This window comes from Gymnoscopelus braueri (assembly GCF_963280865.1).
Source record: "Gymnoscopelus braueri genome assembly, chromosome: 5".
NCBI lineage: Eukaryota > Metazoa > Chordata > Actinopteri > Myctophiformes > Myctophidae > Gymnoscopelus > Gymnoscopelus braueri.
The window spans coordinates 41,838,634-41,865,952 of NC_137606.1; the positions used below are offsets into that span (position 1 = coordinate 41,838,634).

Consider the following 27,319-nt stretch of genomic DNA (forward strand, 5'->3'; position numbering starts at 1 on the left):
TGGCCAGTGGGGCCAGTTGGGTGAGTGAGCGAATGAATCAGTGGATGGGTGAGTGAGTGAGTAACTAATTAGAAGCACCACCGCATGGTGCAACAACACGTCAATGGGCAATTTAACTCCTAGCATACGCCTGCTAACCTACCTGTGTGCTTCTTAGATACGGCTACCAAGCAAGCACCATGCAGCGGTAATTACAGAACAGTGGCCGAAGTGTTGCACTCGCTAACGTCTTGTCGCAGACTTAAGTTAAGCACCGTGCAATTGCCGTCGCACAGACAGGGGCCGGGTTGTGCTGGCTTAAGCTTACCATGGTAATATTATGTGAATGCGTTTGTGTGTGGGGACACAATGTGCGTCTGTAAATGCACAGAGTGCAGTCTGTGGGAGCCCAGGGTGATATTTTCACCCTGCGATCGGCGAGCACAAAAAGAGCTGCGGAGCGGAGCTGGGCTGGTCCAGGCCGGTCCCAAAGCCTGGATAAAGCTGCTGTGTTGTGGACCATTGCTGGACGTCGTTGGTGCTGCTGCTGATCAATGTGTTGTTGATGCCGCGCAGAAACCTCCTCCATCTCCATAATTTCAACTTTTGATGTTTTTTTTTCTCCTTTTTTTGGTAAATTCTACTAAAGCCTACTCTACTAAACCTTATTTTAAAAATCAAGAATATGGATGTACAAGCTTGCAGCGCGTCACGAAGTCTATTGCTTAGTTTGAAATACCTAGGCTACTTCATTTGCGTGCGTGCGTGCGTGCGTGCGTGCGTGCGTGCGTGCGTGCGTGCGTGCGTGCGTGCGTGCGCGCATAGTATTTTTTTTTTATTAAAGAAAAATAATTAAATAAATAAAACAATCAGTGAAAGTGGTTAAGTCTGTCTGTGGGTTTCATAAATATTGAACCAGTGAAAAGTATTAACAACTGCTTGTGACACAAATAATAACTACATTGGATCCATTGGAACGCAGGTTCTCCTGAAAAGTAACACTTTTGGACATGAAAGCGACGATATACTGAATTCCCATATGACAGATATAGTTTAATACACAGTAAGAAAATGTTTCACTCAATGACACCACGGGTTCAAGGACCATACCATCAAGGTGGTGTGGCATTGTTTAGACAACTGACTACAACTCACTGGGTGTACTTTACATGACTGCCAACCATTTTCCAAAGCATACTGCCATTTCAGCTTCTCCGGGCTGATATTTCTATTGCCATTAGTACTGGGGTTGAGTACTTTGACCACCACTTGTCATATAGGCATTTCATTCGCACATTAATCTTTTCTCCAGGGACTATTGTCAGTTAGACATCAACTTAATCTGTCCCTTCAAGCTGCATCAAAACAAGAAAAAAAACTTTGTTGGATACTGTGTTGTACTGTGTTGTAAGTTCCTACCCAAGTCTCTGCAAGTTAACATTCATACCATAGAAAAAAGAATGGATTCCAATGTTTTTTCTCAAAGATCAAACAAACTATGGTATGCTTTGGAAAGTGATAACAGTAATGCTGTACTTTACCTAGAAACCAAATGAGGAAAGAAACTCATAGAACTATTTTCTTTACCCTTGGGCAGCTAAATCTTCATCAAATTAAAGATGCGTGGTTAGCTGGTTAGCTGAATCACGCACGCACGCACGCACGCACGCACGCACGCACGCACGCACGCACGCACGCACGCACGCACGCACGCACGCACGCACGCACGCACGCACGCACGCACGCACGCAAATGAAGTAGCCTAGGTATTTCAAAGATCTTCTAACTAAGCAATAGACATACTGTATACAGCACATATCATATCACAGGTTAAGTGCAGGTACACTAGGTGTGTGTGTGTGTGTGTGTGTGTGTGTGTGTGTGTGTGTGTGTGTGTGTGTGTGTGTGTGCGTGCGTGCGTGCGTGCGTGCGTGCGTGCGTGCGTGCGTGCGTGCGTGCGTGCGTGCGTGCGTCACTGTGTGTGGTATGGCACATACATATCTGAGGGTTAAAGTTAATGTGAGTCATGTACTTTCACACAAGCCTCTTTCAGACAAAAGGGAAGATCAACCTCGCAAGAGCCTTGCGAGGTCACGCATTTACTGCCAGCGTTCTGCTATCCACGGACTCATTAAAAAAAGGAAATCACTAGAGGACACACATTACTAGCTAAATATATTCACAGCTCCAAGAAAGAGACAGGAAAACACAAGAGAGAGAGAGAGAGAGAGCAGCAGAGTACTACAGAGAGGGAGAGGAACAGACAGGAAGAGAGACAAGCAAGAGAAACAGCGGTAAAGAGAGACATTACACAGGACTATAATAACATGCTGTAAATTGTATACGTGTATAATTAGCTGACGACCTACACATTTAGGTGTCAAAAACTGACGTCTCTATTTTCCTTCAGTGGATGACTGCAATGGAGTGATAGAATTGTGACGGTTTTCACAGACGGTCGGGGGGGGGGGGGGGGGGGGTGGCCTACTGATCATTCCCACCGGTTATCGTGCAAATCCACCCGTCCTCTTACTTTATGAACAGACACAGAGACAGGGAGGAGCGATGATGATAATGCCCGGAAACAATAATTCGGTTGTTAAGACGTGACGTTGCGCACCGCTAGACCCAATATATATATATATAATATATATATATATAAATAAATATAAAAAAATATATTATAATGTTAAAAATAATAATAAATAAATACAAATATAAATATATATATTAGCCTACTATTTACTGTCTATGATATTAGCATTAAGACCCTTATTAACCCTCAATGGTTCATTTCTGAAAAAGGAGGTTATTGTAAAAAGATTTACGGGTTCCAACATGTTTGTTTACAATGAAGAGTGGACGGCGCTGGTGCCTTTTGGACCCGGACGTGACGTCGGACTACAAAAGTACGTGTCAAGGACCACCCAAAATGATATGTATTTGGTCACGGACCCCCATCTCAAAATATTTTGTTCCAGCCCCCCATCCCCCCCAGAAGGGTTGAGGGAAGCAAAGATTTGAGTTACAAATGTCCGCTTAAAAAATTATATATATATTCATATATATAGATTTCCATGATTTTTCAAAAAATAGCAGATCTACAAGCTTGTATATCTGCTATTTTTGAATAGCCAAAGCATAAAATAATGGCTATAGCTAAAATCTAAAATGAGATTGAATGGGTTACCCATTAAGACCGGGAAAGCATCTGTGTAACCACGTTTTTATACTTTGGCAAGTAACAAAATAGCAGATATACAAGCTCACAGCGCGTCAGTTCGTGCCACACTATGAGCTTGTATATCTGCTCGCAAAAAAGTGTGCAAATCTTAAATATATATATATACACAGTATATATTTTAAAGAAAACATTTTAACTCAAATCTTTGCTTCTGGGGTGTCCCTGGTAAAAAAAGAAAATTGAGACAGTTAGGTGTTTAAAGTGTATTGCTCAAGGAAGGACACAAGGCCAGGAGGAGCCAGGTTGAACGAGGAACCTTCCGATTCCAAGACGGCCGTTCTACCTCCTGAGCTACCGCCGCCCTGTTGAAGTGTCTAGTGGCCTAAGTGGCTCCGGATGACGAAAGCCTCGACTATATGACTGATTCTGATTCTGTGCAAATCCTTTTTTTTAATTATTTTTTTTACAACAGGACACTTTTACAAACACATTGAACTTTACTATGCATATTTTTCCGTCACATACGGTACAGTATAGCAGCCACGAGCATATCAATATCGGGAACTTGCAAGTAATCTTTCAGTGGAAGCACGTCACTGCATATATTTACTGAGCCCTGCCTTACACCGCTTCTACAGTATTAACTAATGTAACCAATAACCACACGTGGTGATGTGGTGGGCTTGATCGTTATGGAAACTCATGCACGCGTGCCAACAGGATGGCCTGCCTGACATTTCTAGGTGCCCACCCAAATGGAACAAATATCAAATGTCCGTAGGTCAGGAGAGCAAAGACAAAGAGACGCAGATAAAGAGATTAAAAGACAGATAGAATAGAATCTATTCTAGAATAGAATCTATTCTATGTGTCCACAAAAAAATATATTTCCGTTTGCCATCTATCTATTCAATAGATAGATGGCAGATGGAACCTTTTTTTCTTATTTTTTTTTACTGGCTGTTAAATTTAGTACTTTTATGGTAGTGTTTGTCTTTGGTACTGCAGGTAAAAATGAAAACCACACTGCGGTTCATTTGACCAAATCAGTGCAAGTTCTGCCCCTTTATAAACTAATGTCAAATAAATCAATGGGGAAACTACACTGAGCGAGCTTAAGGTGTGGAAGTGGGGAGGGCCGAGGGGAGAGAGAGATAGAGAGAGAGAGAGAGAGAGAGAGAGAGAGAGAGAGAGAGAGAGAGAGAGAGATAAAGAGAGACAGAGAGAGAGAGAGAGAGAGAGAGAAGCAAGAAGAAACGCCGGGTGGAAGAAGGAAGCCGCAGAATCTGGCGTGAGACTCGGAGCCATGTATGCTTCCTGTTTCTGGTGACATCATTAGCCGTGTGCCACGTCCCTCGCAGCGCACTCTCAAAGGGCCCACTTCCTGTCAGCCACGGCCCGAAACCTGCACCTCCTCTGTCTCAGGAGTGTGTCAATTTATCTCAGACTAGTTTCAAAGAATGGACCCTTAAAGATCCATTTTTCACACTCTCTTCTTGACTTAAATTGACACTTGACATCTTACAGTGAAGAGAGAGAGAGTGAAATGGAGGTGGGAGGTGATGGAGGATAATTTATTCCTGTTAGCTGACAAGGCGGTGGCCACATGCTACATATCTGCACTAATGTACTATGCAGATGTAGCTGGCGGCGGGTGCTTTTTTTCTTCTTCTTCGTGTGCGCTTTACGAAACGGTGCACTACAAAGATGTCTCTGCACTGCCTGCACTATCTTGTAAAGCAGTGGTTCTCAAACTTTTTTGACTTTAGTTTTTTCAACAAACAAAATGTTTTTTTTCCCAGAAATTGACAATAATAATAATACAAGGGAAAATAGCAGTACAAGCTCACAAATTTCATTGTGAGCTTGTAGATCGACTATCTTCTCTATTTTTGAAATAGGGCATAAGTATAAATGTATTTTTGTAAGTTTGGGCGACAAATGTCTTTTTTGGGTCTGAATAGTGAAAAAAACACAGCTCGTCCGCCAGTAAACTTGGGTGAGGTGGTGGAGCCAAAAGGAAACCAAATGAACAAAAAAGGCAGCCTCCACACACTGAAAGTGTGGGGAAAAAATCAGATTTTTCATTGCAAGTTTTCGGTCATAGGCCCTGAACAATTCACATGACATATTCAGTGCAATCACACTGCACACGTGTGGTTTTCCGTTTCCACAGCTCATCACCTGAATCTTTGCCTTTTTTATAAAACACATTGAGATAATCAGGCATTATTTGCAGTTGTACCTTATCCTATCTTATCTTACATAAATACTCTGTGAATTATCCTTTTGTTCATTTTTTTTGAGTGCATTAGGGAATGATATGGCAGCTGGTTGTTAAGATGTCTGCTCAGTTTTACTTTACAGTATCTGGGGGGGGGGGGGGGGGGATAGTTGTGGTGGATGTTTGTGGATTCATTATGCAGTATTTACCTCAGGATAGATACAGGACACTTTGTATAACGCTTGACAATGGCTACCACTGTATGCATCACAGATATCGTCGCTGTCGGGTGGAAACCTCCAAAACAGTTACTTTTCAGGATTCAAATAAAAAATAGTTGCTTCTCGCCGCGTTTCAAGCTTGTGCATCTGCTACTTTTGATACTTTTGTGTGACGCTGTAGTAAGTAGGGCATTAATTTAGGAAAAAACACAAAGAGTTAAAATATGGAGATAAGAGGTTTCTCTTCCTGATTTTAACCACTTTCAACCTGGTGTCCCTGTTCTTTTGGGCATGTCAATGAAGGTGAAGATTTTTGAACGCTTTCAGACTTTTCCAAAAATAGCCGATTTACAAGCTCACAACGGGATGAATGCGGCTTAAGTTGTTCATCATAAAATCAATGAGTTGAAGACCCGTGGCCTTAATCGGTAACATCGGTAATCGGTGGTCTAGGACTCCAAAATCCCCAAAATCTGGCATCGGTCGGGACTCTACTTGACAATGACCACCACTGTATGCCATAATACCAGAAAACACATTATGGCTGAGAGAACTTGCAACAAAAGCAACTATTTGCCTTGTAGCAACAAGGCTGTATGTACGCAAGCTGCTCTTCCCCGCATTTTCCAGTCTTGAGCCGACGCTATACAAACATCAAACAAAAACATTACACTGTAATGGTTTTAAATGGAGGAAGAAAACAAAACAAAATATTCTACTCCACGTAACCCTCCCATGTTGGCTAGACCATAGATCTGAATAACATGAATGATTCATTGAGGGAAAATGTGTGTGCGTGTGGTTACACGTTTAGTCTGCCTGCCTGGCATTGCTGTCTCCCAGGAATCCAGCACAACCCCTGTACAGTGTACGCGGAGCCAACCTGTAGTAAAGAGATACTCTACTTAAGATTAAAGTATGATACTCTCTATTTTTATGGCGTGGCTGAAAGCCAAGATGTCTATAACAGGGCTTTGTCTGTTTGTCTTTTGTCTGTTTTCTCTGTATGTCCCCTCAGAGGTAGAGCAATCACTGCTCCACATTTTGTCTGGAGTTTAGACAATGTTGAGCTGTGGTTGCATTCGTTTAGACCAGGGGTGGGCAAACTTTTTTTTCCCCGGGTACATAATCCTTTTGCCCTTTTTCCAAGGCTGGTGGGATCACCCAGTGCCAGACAGTGAAAACCACCAGTCTTATTATTATTATAGGCTGCTATTTACAATAATACCAGCATAGAATAAGTTAATAATTGAATAATAAAACCAAAAAAATATCAATAATGTAACATGAACAATAAAGGCAACATAAATTATGACTATTTTCGGGGAAATATTTTATTTAATGAATTCAAATTCAGTCCCAAACAGCTAGTTGAATACTGTATAATGGCCCCCTTCATGAAAACATTATACCCCATACATAATCTGATTCTGATTACATTTTTTCACACCAGTTAATGTTTTATGACTAACGTTATCTCTTCCCAGGCTGGGGGGGAGCGATCATACGCTGTTATTGCGTAAGAGCAACAGTAACAGGATAGCGTGTGAAATAGCCTAATAATGGCAGATAGAACATAAATAAAATAAATAGAATTAATGTTTGATGCCCGAATTGCAATGTTGCAATAGTGAGGAGATAATGAACAATAGATGACTGCATGGGCCATTGGCTTAATTTAATATCTCCTGCTACAAACTATTTTCAGCGAAGAAATGTGGTGTAAAAAGGTAAAAAAGGAGGGAACCAAGTATAGACCCTGGGGAGACCAGGGTCAACTAAGTATTTATAAGAGGGCAGCATTGCCCAATCTCTCTCTCCCCCCTCCCCCTTTTCGGCAGAACAAACCCCAGGCTAGCTCTGCCTTTCCTGGGCATTGATCCACTTTGGAAAACCCCATAACGTTGACATTTCAAGGTTACTCAAGGTCGAAGCCAAATGAAAGACCATATTATGCTTCCTAATTGTCAATAAAAGTAAACAGGTCTGTTTTTGAGTTTATGACCTTGATCCCCAAAACTTCACCAATGTATATATAGCTCAGCAATAGAAAGAAGAGTATGTTGTTAGTCTTAGTCTGAAGTACATTGTACTATGTTTTAAGAAGTTATGGTCTTTTTCGCGGCCTTGTACCTTGACCCAATCACCCCAAGTATGTAATCAGGTAATCTAGGGACTGTTGCTCATCTTTCCTGAAAGTTTCAAGCCATTCTGTGTGGCCGCTTCCCCGTGAAGTTGGTAACGAAAGCCACCCTCTGCCCCCTCCCTGCGGAGGCAGGGTAGTAAACACTGTAGTGGCCCTGGCAGCTCAACTCATGTGCCAAACACGTTTGTTGATGTCCAAGATTTGAAGTCCTGTGCCCTCACTGCCTTCTCTTTTCTGTCTCTCTCCTCTGTGCAGATATTTAAAGCATATTTAATGCTTTCGTAAATCGCCTCAGTATAGGGATGCTAGAGTTCAAGTGGTTCCAGTAAAAGTTTATCACACAAAGATTTGGTGCCCCCCATATAGTAACTCTGAGGACCCCCTAGGGGTCCCGGACCCCCTTTTGAATACCCATGACCTAAGCCTTAACTGCTGGTAACCTCGCCCCACTCTGTGTGACCTGTTTCTTTGCTTGACTCAATGTGGGCACCGAACCGCGCGCTGCGACACACCACCGACAATGAAAATATTTGCAATGTTCCACAGACCCACTGCCGAATAAACTGACGTCTTAATGGTTGGTTTAGATCTGGCTTTTAACAAACAGTGGCACCCAAAAGCTGGTCACAAACAGTTTCTAAGAGGATCACACTTAACACAGACAATTTGTTAGAGGAAGACTCTTTTTGAGTGTAATGGGTTCTGGTGTTAAGTCATTTGAGAATGGCTATTTGTGACACCTGACGTCACAAACTCAACACATGACCCTAAAATGACTATAGAAACGAATAAACAAATGATACACATAGGTGAGAACAGGACAAAACTGGTTAACTCCCATACAAAACGGCCTATTCCGTTCTTCTGACCTCATTTCGAGAAACACTCAATTACACGCGACGGAACGCACAACTTGCTTCCCGTGTGACAACAGAAAAAAAACCTTGCAAGCGGAGCAACAAATCAAGCTGCCAGTTCAATTAGCAGCCATGACCGTCACGTGGCCGTTAGTGGTCGGGGAATAAATTAATGGACGTGTAGTGATACAAAGGCGCATGTATGTATGTTTCAGGGTGGGATGCAGGCGCACACACAGGCTGCTCTGTGGAGCAGCGGTCGTGTGTGTGTCTGCGTTTATGCCCGTGTATAACTGTGGCCTGAGACTCATGTGTGTGTGTCATAATGGCGGGCCAGTCTGACAGGCACCCTGTATAATCGCTTCAGGGCAGGAATTGCACAACAATGTGGGACTGGGTAATGCCTGCGGTTTGGGGCCCTCTGCCGAGAACGGGCCCCATCGAGCTGCAACCCCCAGTGCAGTGTAATGTGCCTGTATCACACACACGCGCACGCACGCACGCACGCACGCACGCACGCACGCACGCACGCACGCACGCACGCACGCACGCACGCACGCACGCACACACACACACACACACACACACACACACACACACACACACACACACACACACACACACACACACACACACACACACACACACACACACACACACACACACACACACACACACACACACACACACGTTTGTAGTACTATACTTGTGAGGACATCAACAGTTTAGGACGGCGAAGCCCTAAAGCTGAAAATAGCAGATTTACAAGCTCCACAACGTTGTAGATCTGCTATTTTGGGACCCTTACCCCAACCTGAATCTAAACCTGAATTGAAATCTAACTTTAAGAATGCTGTATAACACACACACACACACACACACACACACACACACACACACACACACACACACACACACACACACACACACACACACACACACACACACACACACACACACACACACACACACTTCTCCATACAGCACCCAGCGTATGTCTTGCATGCACACATGCAAATGCACACGTGCACAAACTGTCTCTATGTGTTATGTGTGCTTGCATTGCGATGCTTCTGAACACTTCTTGTCGATTGGCACAGTCATCATAACCGCCAAGTATTTTAACCTTAACTGCCATTACCTAACCCTAAGCCTCACTCTAACCGTTAACGCTTAGCCTAAACCGTAATCGTACGATAATGTGAGCCTAATTCTAGCCCTCACTCTAAACGTAAACCCTAACCTTCACCTCGCTAAACCCTTCAGCCTTAAACCTAATTCTATGCCCTAACCCTGAAATTGCATGATGCAAAGTGAGGACCATTGCCGGATTTTATCCACTCTTGGGGTCTGGGCGCATTGTACAGTAGCTGTCAAAATACGACTATCATCATTAGGCTTTACAGATGATTCTGCGATACATTATGTAAAGTATTGCACAGTATTGCAGGTCCATCATAATCTTTAATTCCATCCAAACAGAAAATGTATCCCTAAAATTGCAACTTCTGAAAAGACAAGAATCAATCGTAAACCTTATGTATTTACTAGGGGTGTAACGATACGTTTTAACAACGATTCGATACGTATCACGATACTTGGTTGTCGATACGATACATGAACGATACAGGTTAATTTAGAACGATACGATACGTTTCGATTCAGCGATTTAGTCGATACGATACATGAACGATACAGGACAGGTTAATTTAGAACGATACGATTCGATTCAATGATTTAAAATCGATATAGTAACTATTTATTTACCCAAAAATTCTGTGTGAAAAATAAATACCTGGATACTGGATATAAACCCCTCTTTCTCTTTTCTTCTTCTTAAAAGTACTTAGTATTGATATAATTGATTATTTGCATTGCAGAACGATTCGATACGATTATTTGCATTGCAAAACGATTCGATACGATTCAAAGTCAAACGATACGATATTTAGCTGTTTGCATATCGATATAGTAGATCGTTGAAAATTCAAAACGATGCATCGATGCAGTTACTGTATCGTTACGGGCCTAGTATTTACTGTTAATTCACTATTACTGATGGAAAACAATCATGGGTTAAGTATAATATGTGGCAGTTATACATGTTGAAGATGACTGATTATAAAACTGCAGACCTGGGTCAAATTATGTCCAGATTGAAACTTAACGAGCCACATACACACGCTTTAGACTAATGACAAGTACCGTAATGGCCACTCTCATTCTCTCTGCTAATTCAGCTGATTATTACACCATTAATTAGCAATCAAGATAGGCTGTCATATACTGTAATTGACCAATTTACCTAAAATTTTAAGTGGGTCCCGTGGATCTGTGAAAGTTGTCCCCATGGGAATATTATTATATGAGTCAGTCGACTGTTCCCTAGCAACATGTCTTTTTTTTTTAATAAATTTACTTTTTGTTTATCGTTGCTGTCTGGCAGAAACCAGCTAACTCAATTTTTCGTTTGCATTTTTTCCCATAAATCATTCTTCATAGAAAACCAGCTAACTCCATTGGATCCTCAAACTTTCTGCTAAACCAGCAAAGTCCACCAAAGGGGGGTGGAGTTTGGTGGTTTTGGGGGACTCCAGGCTCCACCCTCTTTTGACCTCCAACCTCATTGTGAGCTTTGAGGTCCATTTAGCTGTTCTTATCACTGACGAACATAACCTCCTAACTCCACTTTTTGTTTTGTTTTTGTCATTTCCTGAAATATTTTGGAGTTAGCTGGTTTCTGCCGGACAGCAGAGATATGCAATTGATCAATTGATTAACCACTTAATCATTAGTTATACTTAAGTCACACTATGTTGTTGTGCCAAAAATAGTGAAAATAGCTGATTTACAAGCTCTTAACAGCGTTGCGACGAGGTTGTGAGCTTGTAGATCCACCTTTATTAAAAACCTTTGGTACTTGGTGTGCCAACAACGTGCAAGAGAAAATGCATCGCTGTGTCAATTATTCCTCCCACCTCTAGCCAATTGGAATGAGAAAACTAAGCGGTGTTAAGCAATACCAACCGCAGTCACTACTGTATACTCTGACAAATTGACTGATAAATGAACTGTGCCAGGGAGCATTCCTGCCAGGGCCAACACGAGGTCAAACAAGGCTGTCACATTGCTCTCCAGGCAATACTACAACTGGAAAAAAAACAGTGAAGTGGTGCTGTCATTCATCACCTGAAGAATGTTCTTTTCTTTTTTTTACAAATTCAACTGACTCAAGGTCGAGGCTCCACCATCTTCTCATTGGGTTTAACTTTCTTTCTCTTGGGAAAAGAAAACCCGTAACAGAATAACAGACCTAATTTATTTATTTTTAAAACACTGAAGTCTTTAGTCTGACTTTTTCTCTCAGGCCCTACCCACAGAAAGACAAAAACATTTGTGACTCATCACGTCGTCTGACTCACCCTTAAATGACTGTTTACCTTGTCGAGACCTGAATGTGAGCTCTCTCTCTCTCTTCAACCCCGCGTAACACACACAAATGAACCAAAGAAAAAATGTCTGGAGACCAGTCTATGTTGGTTGAGTTTTGAAAGTTATTAACCTCGCCTAAGCCTGTAGTCTTAGAGAACCGAACTTGAGTTACAAGTTACAACTGTACTTTTTTCCCCCCATCTACACCAAATCTCTCTGCCAAATGCCCCAGCATATGGATGCTGGGGTTCAAGTGGTTAACAAGAGCAACTTACAATAAGTGAGCAGGGAGGGATTCAGTACGTCTCTCAAAGAAACAACAACTCAACATGGACAGGGGATTGAACTTGACCATTTTGTCACATGCTTTAATTTGGCTCAGTGGTTTTCAAAGTGGGGTCTGGGAACCCCCAGGGGTCCTTGGGAAGGTTCCAGGGGGTCCTCAGCAAAAATGTGTTAATATAGCATAAAAATGTGTTTAACGACTTCCCCTAATTATACTTTGGCTATATCTATCTACAAGCTCGCAACACACCGCGATGCAACGCGGCGTGAGCTTGTAGATCAGCTTTTTTTTAAATTTTTGATAAATTAATAATCTAGAAATATTTTGAAAAATGTGGAGTAATTACACAAATCCCTGGGGGGGTCCCTGGCACAACATATTTTCAGATGGGGGGCCAAATACATATCAATTTGGGGGGTCCTTGACGTGAAAATGTTTGAGAGAACCTCTGCCTTAGCTTACCCCTGACTGATTATGTCATCTTGACTGTGACCTTTGACCCCATCCGACCCAACAGTTCATCATCTCTTCAGGGCAGCCTACTGATTATTCCTGCCAGCTTTCACGAAAATCCGGGTAATGTTGTTCACAGTCACGGACACATACGCAGATGCACAAACAGGACCGATTATGATACCCTCCCACGCATCACGGCCATGTTAATTATCTTTATTTGCATCATGGCACGCTTCACAAGCAGCAGCACCGGGGTAGATTAAGGACAAATACGAATGTAAAGAGAAGACAGAAAAAGATACACAGTATTAGTAATAATTGCCAGGAGACATGATATGAAAACAATGGTGGTCATTACAAAAGAGAACAAGATAAGCTTGCTTGAATTAGAGTAGCTTATATGCTTAATGTGTGCATGCCCCCATGACCTCGTAGAATCTCTGGTGGTGGGACTGCTGAACTGATTGTGTTGCTGTCGGGCAGAAACCTTGTATCTCCATGTTTAAACCTTTTGAGTTTTTGTTTGTAAATGAATGCCCTACTACTTCGTCAGTGTCTCACAAAAGTAGCAAAGATAGCAGATCTACAAGCTCAAAGCGCGCCGTGATGGAACACATTCTGAGCTTTTTTTTGCATCGTTTGAATTTGAAAAGTAGTTACAGAAGTTACTGGAAAAGTAACAGTTTTGGACATATGAGGTTTCCATTCGACAGCAATGATTTATGAGGATGTTGTCCCTCTGGGCCACGGCCAGACAGAGACGGAGACGGAGACGGAGACGGAGATGGAGATGGAGATGGAGATGGAGACGGAGAGACAGAGACAGAGACAGAGACAGAGACAGAGACAGAGACAGAGACAGAGACAGAGACAGAGACAGAGACAGAGACAGAGACAGAGACAGAGACAGAGACAGAGACAGAGACAGAGACAGAGACAGAGACAGAGACAGAGACAGAGACAGAGACAGAGAGACAGAGAGACAGAGAGACAGAGAGACAGAGAGGCAGAGAGGCAGAGAGACAGAGAGACAGAGAGACAGAGACAGAGACAGAGAGACAAAGACAGAGACAGAGACAGAGACAGAGACAGAGACAGAGACAGAGACAGAGACAGAGACAGAGACAGAGACAGAGACAGAGACAGAGACAGAGACAGAGACAGAGACAGAGACAGAGACAGACAGAGACAGAGACAGAGACAGAGACAGAGACAGAGACAGAGACAGAGACAGAGACAGAGACAGAGAGCAGGAGAGAGTAGAACCTCTGGTTCCAGGAATCAGTGACGCTGGGACCTCAGTCAGACACACAGCCAAGCAGACAGGCATGAGGACCCGTGCTGATATTTTAAGTGCTTGATTTATTCAAACACACTAAATTCAATTAGAATTTGCACAGGATTTGAATATTTACGGACGTTCAACTTGGTTGGCAGGTTGTTAGAATTAGTAGACTAATTTATATGAAGGCATTGAGCTTCTCTAGCTACCAGATTTATACCGGATGCAGCTTTTAGAGATACGTACAGCTTGCAAGCTTGTAGATCTTTCGACATTCAAACATTTTGTGAACTGGGCCATTCATAATGAGTATTGGTACTTTGGTACTGTAAGTATATTTTGATGCCAGTATTTTTGTGCTTTTACTCAAGCAAAAAAAGTCAACACAGGCCTGTTACTACAAGTTACACAGTATTTCTATATTGTGGTATTGCTACTTTTACATAAGTAAAAGATCTGAGTACCATTACTGGAGGGAAAGGGGTCTGTCACTCACACACACTCACACACACACATGCAGAGCTGAGAGGTAAACAAACAGAGCCACAGCAGGACAGATGGAAAAACAAGAGGTTGTGAAACAATCACAACTCAACTGGGCTAGAACTTTAACAACACTGCTGCTCGCTCCGTTCCAAGTGATTGACGCATTGCAAAACGTTGGTTTTGCCCCATTTCAAGACCAGTTACGAGTTAGTAGCTGGTTGAGGGCGCCGTCAAAGCAGTGGGAAAACTTCTACACACAGCTGATGTTTTTTTTTTCTCTCTCTCTCTCTCTCTCTCTTTTTAAAGACTGCTACCACTGGCGTGCCAGTGACGATGAATCAGCACATAAAAAAAAGCACTACGGAGTCTGAAAAGGGAAGAAGAAAAGAGAAAGAATAAAAGAAAGAAGAAAGGCGGTTGTAAGGAGATAGTACCGGATTAAAATCAACCGGAGTAGAGAGGGGGAAGGGAGAGGAAAAATATCATGGTTAGCAATAAAAGAACAGAAACAGAACAGATATCAAGGCACCGTGTGCTGGAATGCATCCTGGGCTGGCCTGCCTGTCTGTCTGCCCGTCTATCTGTCTGTCTGTACAGCTGCCAGTGGCAGGGCTTTAATTACGAGGCCCAGGTTACACACACGTGCGCGTGCATGTGGGCCCATGTCTCGCTAGCATACAGCGCCTCTCAGTTCCGCTGACTAACCAGTGGCACCAGACTTTGGCCTCCGGCCGCCCGGTTCCAGTAAAACGTCTCGTTATGCAACTCTTAATAAGTGTCACCCAGTCTGAACTCCGGAGCGTTCTGGCCCTCTGCCGCTGCCACTGCTGTTGTTGATCGCTGCCTCTTGCTGCCTCTCTCTCTCTCTCTCTCTCTCTCTCTCTCTCTCTCTCTCTCTCTCTCTCTCTCTCTCTCTCTCTCTCTCTCTGTCTCTGCCTGTTTTTCTGTCCCCCTCCACCTTCAACCGCAAGCAGTTTACACATCGGGGTCCGACAGAGGTTTAAATTGTAAACTCCATACAGAAACGCATGCACACACGCATGCACGTGTGTGTGTGTGTGTGCACGCACAAACGCTCACACGCACACAGGATAAAAACACAAATACAAAACAAAGTGTGAGAGCAGCAGAAACAGTGAAATGAACTGCACTGGCGGCTCCTCGGACAGGAAACGAGAGGGAGGGAGGAGAAGGAGGAGGAGGAGGAGTGAGTTTCTCCGCCCACCCCCCACCCCCACTTTTTTCCTCCTGAGGAACACAGCTGCCCCTCGTGTCCTGGTGCAGGGCCAGATTTGGAACCCCCCCCCCCCCCACCGCCCCGAGGAGCGGGCTTTCTACCCAAGAAACACAGCAGGGCTGCTGTTCGGTCCATGAGCACCCTGCCCTACTAGCACACATTCACTCACACACACACACACACACACACACACACACACACACACACACACACACACACACACACACACACACACACACACACACACACACACACACACACACACACACACACGCACAAACGCACACACAAACGCACACGCACTCACACACAAAAACAGAGTGAAGCACAGAGCTTCTGTAGAAGCTGGTCAAGTTGATGCAGCAGCAATTTCAGCTCTAATAATTTGTGACTGATAAGAGGTTGTGTTGCGCGAGTGTGCGCGTACATGTGCAAAGTAGGAGGATTCGTGTGAGGGATTCTGCCCCATGGCACACGGTACAGTAACAACAAGCCCAATGATAAATGATTAACGCAGTACTGGTGAACGGACATGCATCACTTACATATAGTGCAACGGGACACCACTGTGTCCTACTAGCACACTTATTTGTAAGGGGTGGGGGGGGGGGGGGTAGGTAAAGGGCACTGGGAGCTTGACAGACACTGCGGTGATTCAGCTTGAAGCCGGAGGGAGCAGGGCTGTTCTATTTTCTATTGTTTCTCCATGGCCGGGCCCTCCCTGAGTCATCTTTACCTGCGTGTGCCCGGTGGGGAGTGGTTGAGTGTGTGGGTACGGTTTGGGTGTTGGCTGTGAGCGCATAGCCACGGGGGGTGGCTCACCGACCGGTGCGGCAATTATACTAACGCACCTCTGTAGGCAATTAAGGTTTTAAGAGGCAGCAATCAACCTAACCTGTCTGTCGTAGCGTAAACGAACGCGCTTTAGGCTACCTTGCAAAGGGCAACTAAAGAATGCGCTCGATGAGAGATCTGCAGTATGCTTACCAGGCCAGCCCTTTAAATGCAAAGTTGCATTCTACCTATGTGTTATATAAATACAATAGTAGTATCATTACTATTATGTAGCTACACATGTGGATCAGAAGTAATCGCATAAAACTCTTGTTAAGACAAACAAAAACGCAGCAAAGAATAAGTAAGGCTTAATAAATACTTGGTTTGTGCGCCAGTGTCGCACAAATAGCCTATCCAAATAGCCTATCCACAAGCTCACGACCCAGACTATCTACAAGACGGGTTGTGAGCTTGTAGATGGTCTATGTTTGGCATTCAACACTTGCGCGCAACCAAGTATAAATCAGGCTTACAGTTGGGTATAAGCCTACATGCTATAGACTTTCTCTCCTGGCTCTCTGCGTGTTCCTGTCCTCTCTCTCGATACCTACAGTGTTTACTGTAAAGGGGAGAGGGGTTGGGAGTCAACGGGTGCCTTTGCGTGGTAATGACCCGCGTGTCACTTGCTGGACGAGAGGCTCGGACCTCTGTGTTTGTCTGCTCCGGCGCTGTTTGTTTTCGTGACGTGTGGGCGTGTTTACCGGTGTGGGCGGGCGGCAGGAATGTGAGGTCAGGGGAACACAGAAGAGGGGAACACCACAGAGACAGAGAGAGTGAGAGAGAGAGAGAGAGAGAGAGAGAGAGAGAGAGAGAGAGAGAGAGAGAGAGAGAGAGAGAGAGAGAGAGAGAGAGAGAGAGAGAGAGAGAGAGAGAGAGAGAGAGAACATACACACACACGCAGTTCGGCAGAATTGATCGCCGGACATCAAAGCACCCCCCGAACCCGCGTCCAACTCTGCAGGCTTGAGGCAAATATTTACTCCAAGGTGACGTACGTATACTGGAGTAGTACAGGAAAATGTGTCAGTGTACTGTGGAACTGCGTTGAGCCGCACCCCGCCACCCAACACATGCACGCACAGACGCACGCAGGCACACACACACACGCACACACGCACACACGCACACACAACATAGAAAAATTATGAACATGAATCTCACACGTAAGCAGAATTAAACTGTGAGGCCCCATGCAAATTGATGTCAACATTTCCTAGAGAAATACACATGCAGAATACATGGGGTAATTTCCCCCACACTATGTATATATATTATCTCCTACCTCAGAACAATGGGAATTAGGTTCAAAGTAGGTGAAGTATCCCTTTAAGTTAGGGCATCTCTGCTTTACTGTAGAGGCTAGTGAAGAATGACAATGTAGGGAGGAAGGGGAATGACATACAACATAAGAGAGTATGCACTGCCCCTATGATTTGGGCATGTATCTGTGCGTATGGTGGGATATATTTTATACAAAATTTAAGAAATGTTTTTAATTGTTGAAAAGTTGTAATTTTTTTTGTTTACAATTTGTTTTAATCTTTTGAAATAATATATTTTTTTTATGTAGGAAACAAAAAAGGGATATTTACTTGCGACCCCAAAAATGTCCCGGCCCACTGTTTGGGAAACAGTGGTGTATAGGATTATGTCATAACTCATTCAGTCTTTATCACTGCTTTACACGCCTCCAAGGAGAAGATAAAGAAGACACAGCACAGTGTCATCTTGATCACCTCCAACTGAGCTCCTAAGGGTGCAACATTTAATCGAACTAATCAATTTAATTGAAACATTCTAACACCGCAAATCTTGCATGGGGGGTCCTCTGGTGCACATAACGTTTGAGCACCACTGATCTAACCTGCACCAGGGTTTCTGACTGTTCGACCGGGGTTAACCAAATCTTATCCAGATCGGTATCACCTCCACCCCTTTTCCTCTCAACGCTGTCTGTTTCAATATGCTTTGTTTCGTGTATTCCTTTGTGAGTGTGCTGTGTATTATTTCCTGTCAAGGACATTGACTTTCCCTGTGAGCAAAATGTGCTGCACGAATGCATTTCCACTTGACCTGAAATATTGTTTTGGTGTGTTAGACTCTGCGTGAAAAAGTAAATGATCTACCAAAGGAGGCGTTGCTAGTTCACTGTTAAATTGCTGTGAGAGGATACCATTAACTACGTTTAACCATCACATTACACTGCAACCGATGAGTTACCCTGTAAAAGGACTAACAGAAGTGTTGTTTTTTAACTCCCACGATCATCAAAGAGGTTGGTACTGTCTGCGGTCGGTTAACATGTTTGGGGTCAACCAACCCAGGTTACCTGACCTTTTGAACAAAAGGTCTTTCATTTTCAAAGGACTTGAATATACGTTCTGAAGAATTCAGTGAGACGGATATGCGGATCAGATGGGTTATGGGGCTGTTCAATTCAAATATTGCACTGCCTCTTGTGTTTTGATTCTTTGACTCTGCTTTGTGTGCGTTTTGTTTTTCACTTTATCATCGATAATAAAAGGTTTATTATGATTATGATGATTATGTTGACATGTCCTTCACTAATACAGATGAGTGCTTTAGTTCAGATGTAAAACAAACACACACACACACACACACACACACACACACACACACACACACACACACACACACACACACACACACACACACACACACACACACACACACACACACACACACACACACACACACACTGCTAGTATGTCACAAGATCTGAAAACAGAATCACTAGAAAGTGGTAGCCGCTACGTTATTCACATTACAATGTCAAGCAGCATCCTTCTCCTTTTCAGCCAATTATCACCCTGTATCAGTTACACTAGAATTGTAAACTCATAATATGCGCACACACACCCACACACCCACACACACACACACACACACACACACACACACACACACACACACACACACACACACACACACACACACACACACACACACACACACACGCTGGGGTTTTCAAGCCAAGTCAGTGCAGTGTTACAGCGGATGACTCAGGGGATTAATCTAGTCTTGTCTGCCTCTCCTTCATGAATACTCCAAAACTTTGCATTTATTTAACAGGCAACTCAAACAACCTCTAAGACTAGGATGCTCAGAGGGAATAATAATGCCCCCCTGTTCCGTGGTAAAGGCTGTCACCTGCAGAGACACACATAGCCCTGCTGCCTGGCCTCAGCTCAAACCCCACCAGCCTCGTCTCCTGCCTGTCCCCCTTGTCAACACCGTCTGAGCGTTCCCACTGTCTGTCGCAATACAGGAAAAATACAATGGCAGCACGGACTTCCAAGTTCCCAGGCTGTCTCCTTTAAAGCAGTGTTTATTTTTCATGTCAAGGACCGCCACATACATACATACTGCTGCAGACATCCATCGGAAAATATTTTGTGCCAGGGACCCCCATACAAGATTTGTGTTGTTAAAATGTTCATTCCACATTTTTTGGGGGGGTGGGGGCCGGGGTGGGGGGAAATAGCAGATCTGCAACGTGCCGCGATGCGTGTGAGCTTGCAGATCGGCTATTTTCAAATATCCTGCGTTGTGTATTATAGGGAGTCACCGGACCCCACTTTGAGAACCACTACTTTAAAGAAAGACGGGGGAAAAAGTCCTTCCTAAGTGACAAAACTCTCAAAAATGCTTTGCCATGTCAAGAGTGGGCTGGCATCTTATTTTTTTCATAAGTGAAGAATCATGTCTCAACAGTGAGGTTCAAGTCTTTCTCCAAGTATTCACACCAACACCGCACACCAATACCACAGCACACAACGTCAGTTATTTTAAGCCCCGACTCTTGTGTAATGTCTCTATCCGTGACATAAGAACCTCTCTGGTATCCAAATGGTTTCGTAATGCACGCAACTACAATTTGCTATGGAAAAACAGTTGGGGTTGGTATATCATTGGGAAACATTTTAGAGGTGGGGATTATTATTATTACTCTACAGTCACAAAATCACAGCTCTGCAGAACAACACTTTAGGGAGAAGAATGCAGCGAGGCAGAGAGAGAGGGAGAGAGAGGGAGGGAGAGAGAGAGAGAGAGAGAGAGAGAGAGAGAGAGAGAGAGAGAGAGAGAGAGAGAGAGAGAAAAGAATCTCTGTTGAGTCAGCAGACTTACATATCAAACACATAACTCGGGAAGAGTCAGATGACTGTCTAAGGTCATGGTAGCAATTGCCCGGTTTACTGAATTACCATAAACTGGAGGGATGATGACAATGAGGAGAGAGAGAGAGAGAGAGAGAGAGAGAGAGAGAGAGAGAGAGAGAGAGAGATAGATAGATAGAGAGAGACGCTGTTTCACATGACCTCGAATGCAGCTCTCCCCATACAACCAACCAACCAACCAGTGCAACCAGTCACTTATTAGCTCTCCTCCTGCATCCACCCCTCATGACAACCACTGGGCAGTGGTGGAAATAGTACGACATATATTTACTGAAGTAAAAGTATCAATACTGCAATGTAGAAACACTCTATTACAAGTAAAAGTCCGGTAATCCAAATTTTGTTGAGTAAAAGTACAAAAGTATTGGCATCAAAATATACTTAAAGTGCCAAAAGTAAAAGTACTCATTATGCAGAATGTCCCGTTTCACAAGGTAATGGTATCATATTATGTATAAAATGTATTCAAATCTTTTGAAAATAGCAGATCTACAAGTTCACAACGTGTCGGATCGCGATGCGTTGTGAGCTTGTAGATCGGCTATATTCAAAAAGCCAAAGTTTAAATAGAGCTGAAGTGGTTAATGTATGTTTTGTAATGATAATTCAAATCTACAAAGTAACTAGTTACTAAGGTTTTCAAATAATTGTAGGAGTAAAAAGCACAATATTTGCCTCTGACATGTAGTGGAGTAAAAGTACTGGAAATGTACTGGAAATACTCCAAAGTAAAAGTACCTCAAAATTGTACTTAAGTACAGTACAGTACTTGAGTAAATGTACTTAGTTGGCCTACTTCCACCAATGCCACTGGTCAAAATGGAATGAAGTGTCTATAGGTAAAACGTATTATTATTATGTTTTAATCTGATTTCAGTAATGACTCTCAGGGGTTCTCAAAGTGGGGTCCAGGACCCTCAGGGTTCCTTGTGAAACAGGGACCCTTACAGGTCTGTGTAACTCTGAGAGTATACAAATGGAACAGGGTCCATTTGGTTCCATTTGTATACTCTCAAGAGCTGTGGAGGTCCTTGAAATAAACATTAAATCAAGTCACTGTCAATGGGTTATTTGTCAGGAATATGAATTATGATACATAGAAGCCTAATACACAGTGTATATATGCATCTCACACACACACACACACACACACACACACACACACACACACACACACACACACACACACACACACACACACACACACACACACACACACACACACACACACACACACAGTGATAGTGATAGTGTGTGTGTGTGTGTGTGTGTGTGTGTGTGTGTGTGTGTGTGTGTGTGTGTGTGTGTGTGTGTGTGTGTGTGTGTGTGTGTGTGTGTGTGTGTGTGTGTGTGTGGGTGCGTGCGTGCGTGCGTGCGTGCGTGCGTGCGTGTGTGTGTGTGTGCAACTATACACAGAGTGCATCTCAGGTACAGTTGCATTGTAGATGTTGGTGCTGGTGTGTAGAGTGGACCACCACCAGATCCAATAGACCTTACCTTCCATCCCGCAGAGCTGTTGCTGTCCCCTTTGTCCTTGAAATAAGGGACGCTCTTCACCATCCAGTCGTAGATCTGCGACAGGGTGAGTCGGCTCTCCGGGGAACTCTCGATGGCCTTGGTGATGAGGTCGGCGTACGACATATTCCCCCAGGCGTTGCGGCGACTGGAGCTGCTCTTCCTTTGTGCCGCCGCCGCCGCGGCTGCAGCGGCGGCCGATGAGGATGATGATGACGGTGATGCTGCTGCTGATGATGCTGATGCTGATGATGCTGATGCTGCTGCTGAGGGTCCGACCTAGGGATGGGACGATAATCGTTATTATCGTTTATCGTGAATCGTGATATAAAACAATACTCGTATCGTGGGGATTTTGATTTATCGTGAAATTGTTCATACACTAGGAATTTGCTTTTGTTGAGCCGCAAATTCAGTACCACTTATACCCTGTAAAGAGTGCATTTGGTACGATCTTATTTCACTCTACACAAATCGATATGCCAAAAATAGCAGATCTACAAGCTCAAAAATGCGTGAGCAAAAATAGTGAGCTTGTAGATCTGCTATGTTTGCCAAACGTTCCCCCCAGAATAGGGATGCTGGGGGTTCAAGTGGTTAAACAAAAGTGACATTTTGAGTTTTAAGCATATTTTGATCAGGATAATATCGTTAAATCGCAATTATTTTTGCCACAATAATCGTGACATGTAATTTCCATATCGTCCCATCCCTAGTCCGACCGGGGAGGACAGGAGAGGCACCTGTTGTTGTTGATGTGGGAGTTGCTGCGGCGGACCCCCCTGGTGCTGATGTTGTTGTTGTTGTTGTTGTTGATGATGATGATGATGATGGATGCAGGTGTCCTGACACTGGAAGTCACTGCACTGATGGAGGATGACCGGCTTGAAGTCCTCCGTCTCCTCCAGCAGACCGAGGCTGTTGATGATGAAGTTGCTGTCGGTGCATCCTCCGGGCTCCTGCTTGACGGAGGGCACCGGCGACGACGTGTTGGAGTCTCCGCCCGGTCCCTCGCCCGGTCCTCCTCCTCCTCCCGCCGCGGGGTTGATGAACTCCGGCCGCGGCAGGGGCCAAGTGCACGACCGGGGCCGCGACAGGGGCTCGAAATCCGGGTCGATCTCCACTAGATTGTGCGGTTGATGTTGGTGCTGGTGTTGCTGGTGTTGTTGGTGGGCTGCTCCGTCCGCCATGGCTATGAGGGAATAGCGGAGCTTTACCAAAAACAAAAAAAATAAACCCGTTAAACTGTCACATAAAAAATTGTTGTGAAGGATAATAAACTCCTCGATGAATATTTATGAACAGAAAAAAAAATTAATCTCTCAATAAAAAAATAAAAACTCCCTCGAGGGCTACATTGAAATGTCACATTCCAAGCCCTTCTTCTTTCTTTAGTAATAATCTAAGTCCAAAAATAAATGTGAAATATTGATTTTTGTTAAAAAAGCCCTTTAAAAAAAAAAAAGTTGTCTGGTTAAGTTGATCCACTTTGTTTTTCAATCCTCGCCGCGCTGATCATAATAACATTCCGCTCCGCTCCGCTCTGAACTGTACTGACTGCTGCCTGTTGACTGTGATCCTCTGTGTGTTGGAGACTTTTACTGGAACTATCATCTGTCAGCTGATAGGCTGCCACCCACACGTTTGACTGGCGCCTCACAGCCTCCAATGACAGCCCATCTACACTCAGCACACTGTCACTGCCTCACCGGTAAAGCTGCGATCCGTAGTTAAACTATTTTTTTTATAAATAAAACGTTATTGTATCCAGTCCCCCCCCCACCCCCACTGCCCTAGATGACGGTGAAGTGACAATTTAAGGACTTTTAAGACTTTTGAATACCTAAAAGAAAAGAAAGAAAGAATAGAAAAAAGACCATTAGCCTACTGCATCATAAGTAATCAACAAACAATAGTTTACTATAAAAACTGGTCAAACCTTGGTCAAATTGTCAAATAATATAAGAAGGAGGCCAATTTCTTTTGAAAATAGGCAATCTACAAGCTCACTACGCCTCAGTCACAATGAGCTTGTAGATCTGCTATTTTCACAATATTTACCTAAATGTAATGCCTCAACTCCTACAATTCCAAGTGCTTGTCATGGCTGGGGGTCCCCAGTTCAAATATGATGTGCATTACATTCGCCCATTCACACACACATTCATACACCAGCAGGCCGGCGGGGTGCAAGGCACAGGAGCAACCCTGGGTTCAGTGTCTTGCTCAAGGACACTTTGGCACCAACTCTGGGGGAGCTCGGGATCGTTCCCAAGCCCCTCTACCTCTTGAACCAGTCTATATTTTTTAAATAATATAAAACATGAGAGAGTCTTAAAACCTCCCTGGAAGTGGAACCCCTGGGGGTCCCCAGTAGTGAGTAGGCTACCACTGTGGAAGAGTACGTACATTAGTAGCCTACAATAAAACTAGCACATGAGTGGTTAGAGTGTTCGGTAACACTTGCTCATAAGGTACCCGTAATTAATTAATTTATGATTACTTAGTACATTATTTAAGCGTCAATTAAGCATTAATTAAGCATTAATTCATCATGAATTCCTTGTAATTCATCATTAATTAACATAATTAGTTAACCATTAGTTAAGCAAAGTTGCTTTATACATGAATTACAAGGAATTCATGCTTAATTAATGCTTAATTAATGGTTAATTAAAGCTTAAATAATGTATTAAGTCATCATAAATTAAGCATTAATTGGAAGTGGTCTTGCTACCCTTCCACCGACAAATTTAGACCCCAGTGTTGGGTAGGTCTAGCCTACACACTGTTAAAAAGTAGTACTGCCCCAAGCTCATATGCGCTCTTCCCTGGCCAAACCGGGGGGAGTCCCTATCTTGTTGAGCGGTAAAGGTCTGGGCTCCCATGCAGGACGCCAGAGTTCAAAACCTGGACATGAAACTTACGGAGTGCAGCTTTAACACTCAGGATTGTACTTGTGTAGTAGGGGGTGGTGGGGTCCGTGTTGTCATTCTTTCACCTTGTAAACATCGTATTAAGCAATCACACAACCACGTTTGTAAATGGAAAAATAGCACGCTGAACTCATGTGTATTTTTTTAATGAAATTCTGAGGTGTTTTGTAATTTAATACAAAACTTATTTTTTTCTATACTTTCAATTAGCTTGTAGAAAAAACAAAGAACCCAATTTTTTTTAACCTTGTGTTATATTCAGTGGTGTAAAGCAAGTACATTTACTCCAGTAGCCTACTGTAGCGTATAGTTGAAGTATTTTCACTTTACTGGAGCATTATCCAATTTTCAGTACTTTTATTTCTACTGATCTACTCTATATCTCAGAAGAAAATAATATTGTACTTTTACTCCACTACAAGTATATGAAAACTTTAGTTACTACTAGTTACTTTGTAGATTTAGATTATTATTACAAAACATACATATACTACTTCAGCCCTATATATATATATATATATATATATATATATATATATATATATATATATATATATATATATATATATATATATATATATATATATATATATATAGTTCGGCCATTTGAAAATAGCAGATCTACAAGCACTCATTTTGAGCTTGTAGATCGGCTATTTTCAAAAGATCTTTCTATACATTTTGAACGTGTGAAATGGGACATTTTACACAATGAACTTCGTACTTTGACTTTTGGTAGCCTACTTTAAGTATATTTTGATGCCAATACTATTGTACTTTACTAATTATTTATTCATACATGTTGTATCCCAAGAAGAACGCTGTTAAACCTATAACTCAGTTAAAGTAGTAGCACATTACTTTGAAATGAAGTGATTTACTGTCTGTGGAGCTCAATAACAGATCAGTGTGTCTATTGTGTGAGTAGTAATAACAGTGTTGCATTGTGAGTGGCGTTCTCACGTTCAAACATCATTCATATACAGCTCAATGCAGTGGTGTAAAGTAACTATGTACATTTACTCAAGTACTGTACTTAAGTACAATTTTGAGGTATTTTTTACTTTACTGGAGTATTTCCAATTTTCAGTACTTTTACTTATATAAGTGGTGTAGTGGAGTAGCCTAGGCTACTCCACTACACCTCAAAGGCAAAATTGTACTTTTTCTCAACTACAATTATTTGAAAACATGAGTTAGGCTACTAGTTACTTTGTAGATTTTGAATTTTTTATTTTATGTTTACTGTTACAAAACATACATCAATCACTTAATTCAGCCCAATATAGATTTGGGCCATTTGAAAATAGCCGATCTACAAGCTCACAATGTGTTGTGATGAACCTTGTGAGCTTGTAGATCTGCTATTTTCAAAAGATTTGAAAACTTGTGAAACGGGACATTCTGCATAATGATTATTTGGTATTTTAAGTATATTTTGATACCAGTACTTTTGTACTTCTACTCAAGTCAATTTTGAATTCCGGACTTTTACTTGTAACAGAGTATTTCTACATTGCAGTATTGATACTTTTATGTAACAAATGCGAGCATTTTTCCCACCACTGCTTGCTGTCTCACTGAGGGAACTCCGTGTGAAGTGTGGTGTGTGGCGACACCTTCTGGTCATTTTAGTGTACTACTTTAGCCCAGTTGAACTTTTTCATGCCAATTAAGGACCCCCCCAAAAATGTATATATTTGGCTGCGGACCCACCCCATCTCAAAGATATTTTGTAGAAATGTAAATGAAAATATGAAAAAATAAATTCAAACACTTTCTATATTTTTCAAAAATGTTCAGAAATAGCAGATGTACAAGCTCGCAGTGCAGCTAAGTGACCCACTGCGAGCTTGTAGATCTGCTATTTGAATAGCCAACGTATACATTGATAAAGTGCTTAAAATGATTGTGATGCTTTATTAACACATTTTGCTGGGGACCCCCTGGAACCCCCTCAAGGACCCCTGGGGGTCCCCGGACCCCACTTTGAGAACCACTGTTGGTCTCAGCCATTAAAACAACCACAGTCAGCGACCGTT

General features: G+C 42.9%; 1 protein-coding gene across 1 annotated transcript in view; it reads right to left on the reverse strand.

Moving 5' to 3' along the window:
• Positions 1-23,915, reverse strand: part of foxo1a (forkhead box O1 a) — a 49,720-nt gene extending 25,805 nt beyond the window's left edge. Inside the window, exons 1-2 of the mRNA XM_080429031.1 lie at positions 23,085-23,915; positions 22,324-22,620 (exon numbers count right to left, since the gene is read on the reverse strand). Of these exons, the coding sequence (XP_080285157.1) occupies positions 22,324-22,620; positions 23,085-23,531 (744 nt within the window). The 5' untranslated portion in view covers positions 23,532-23,915. The remainder of the gene's footprint in view (positions 1-22,323; positions 22,621-23,084) is intronic.
• Positions 23,916-27,319: the final 3,404 nt, after the last annotated feature.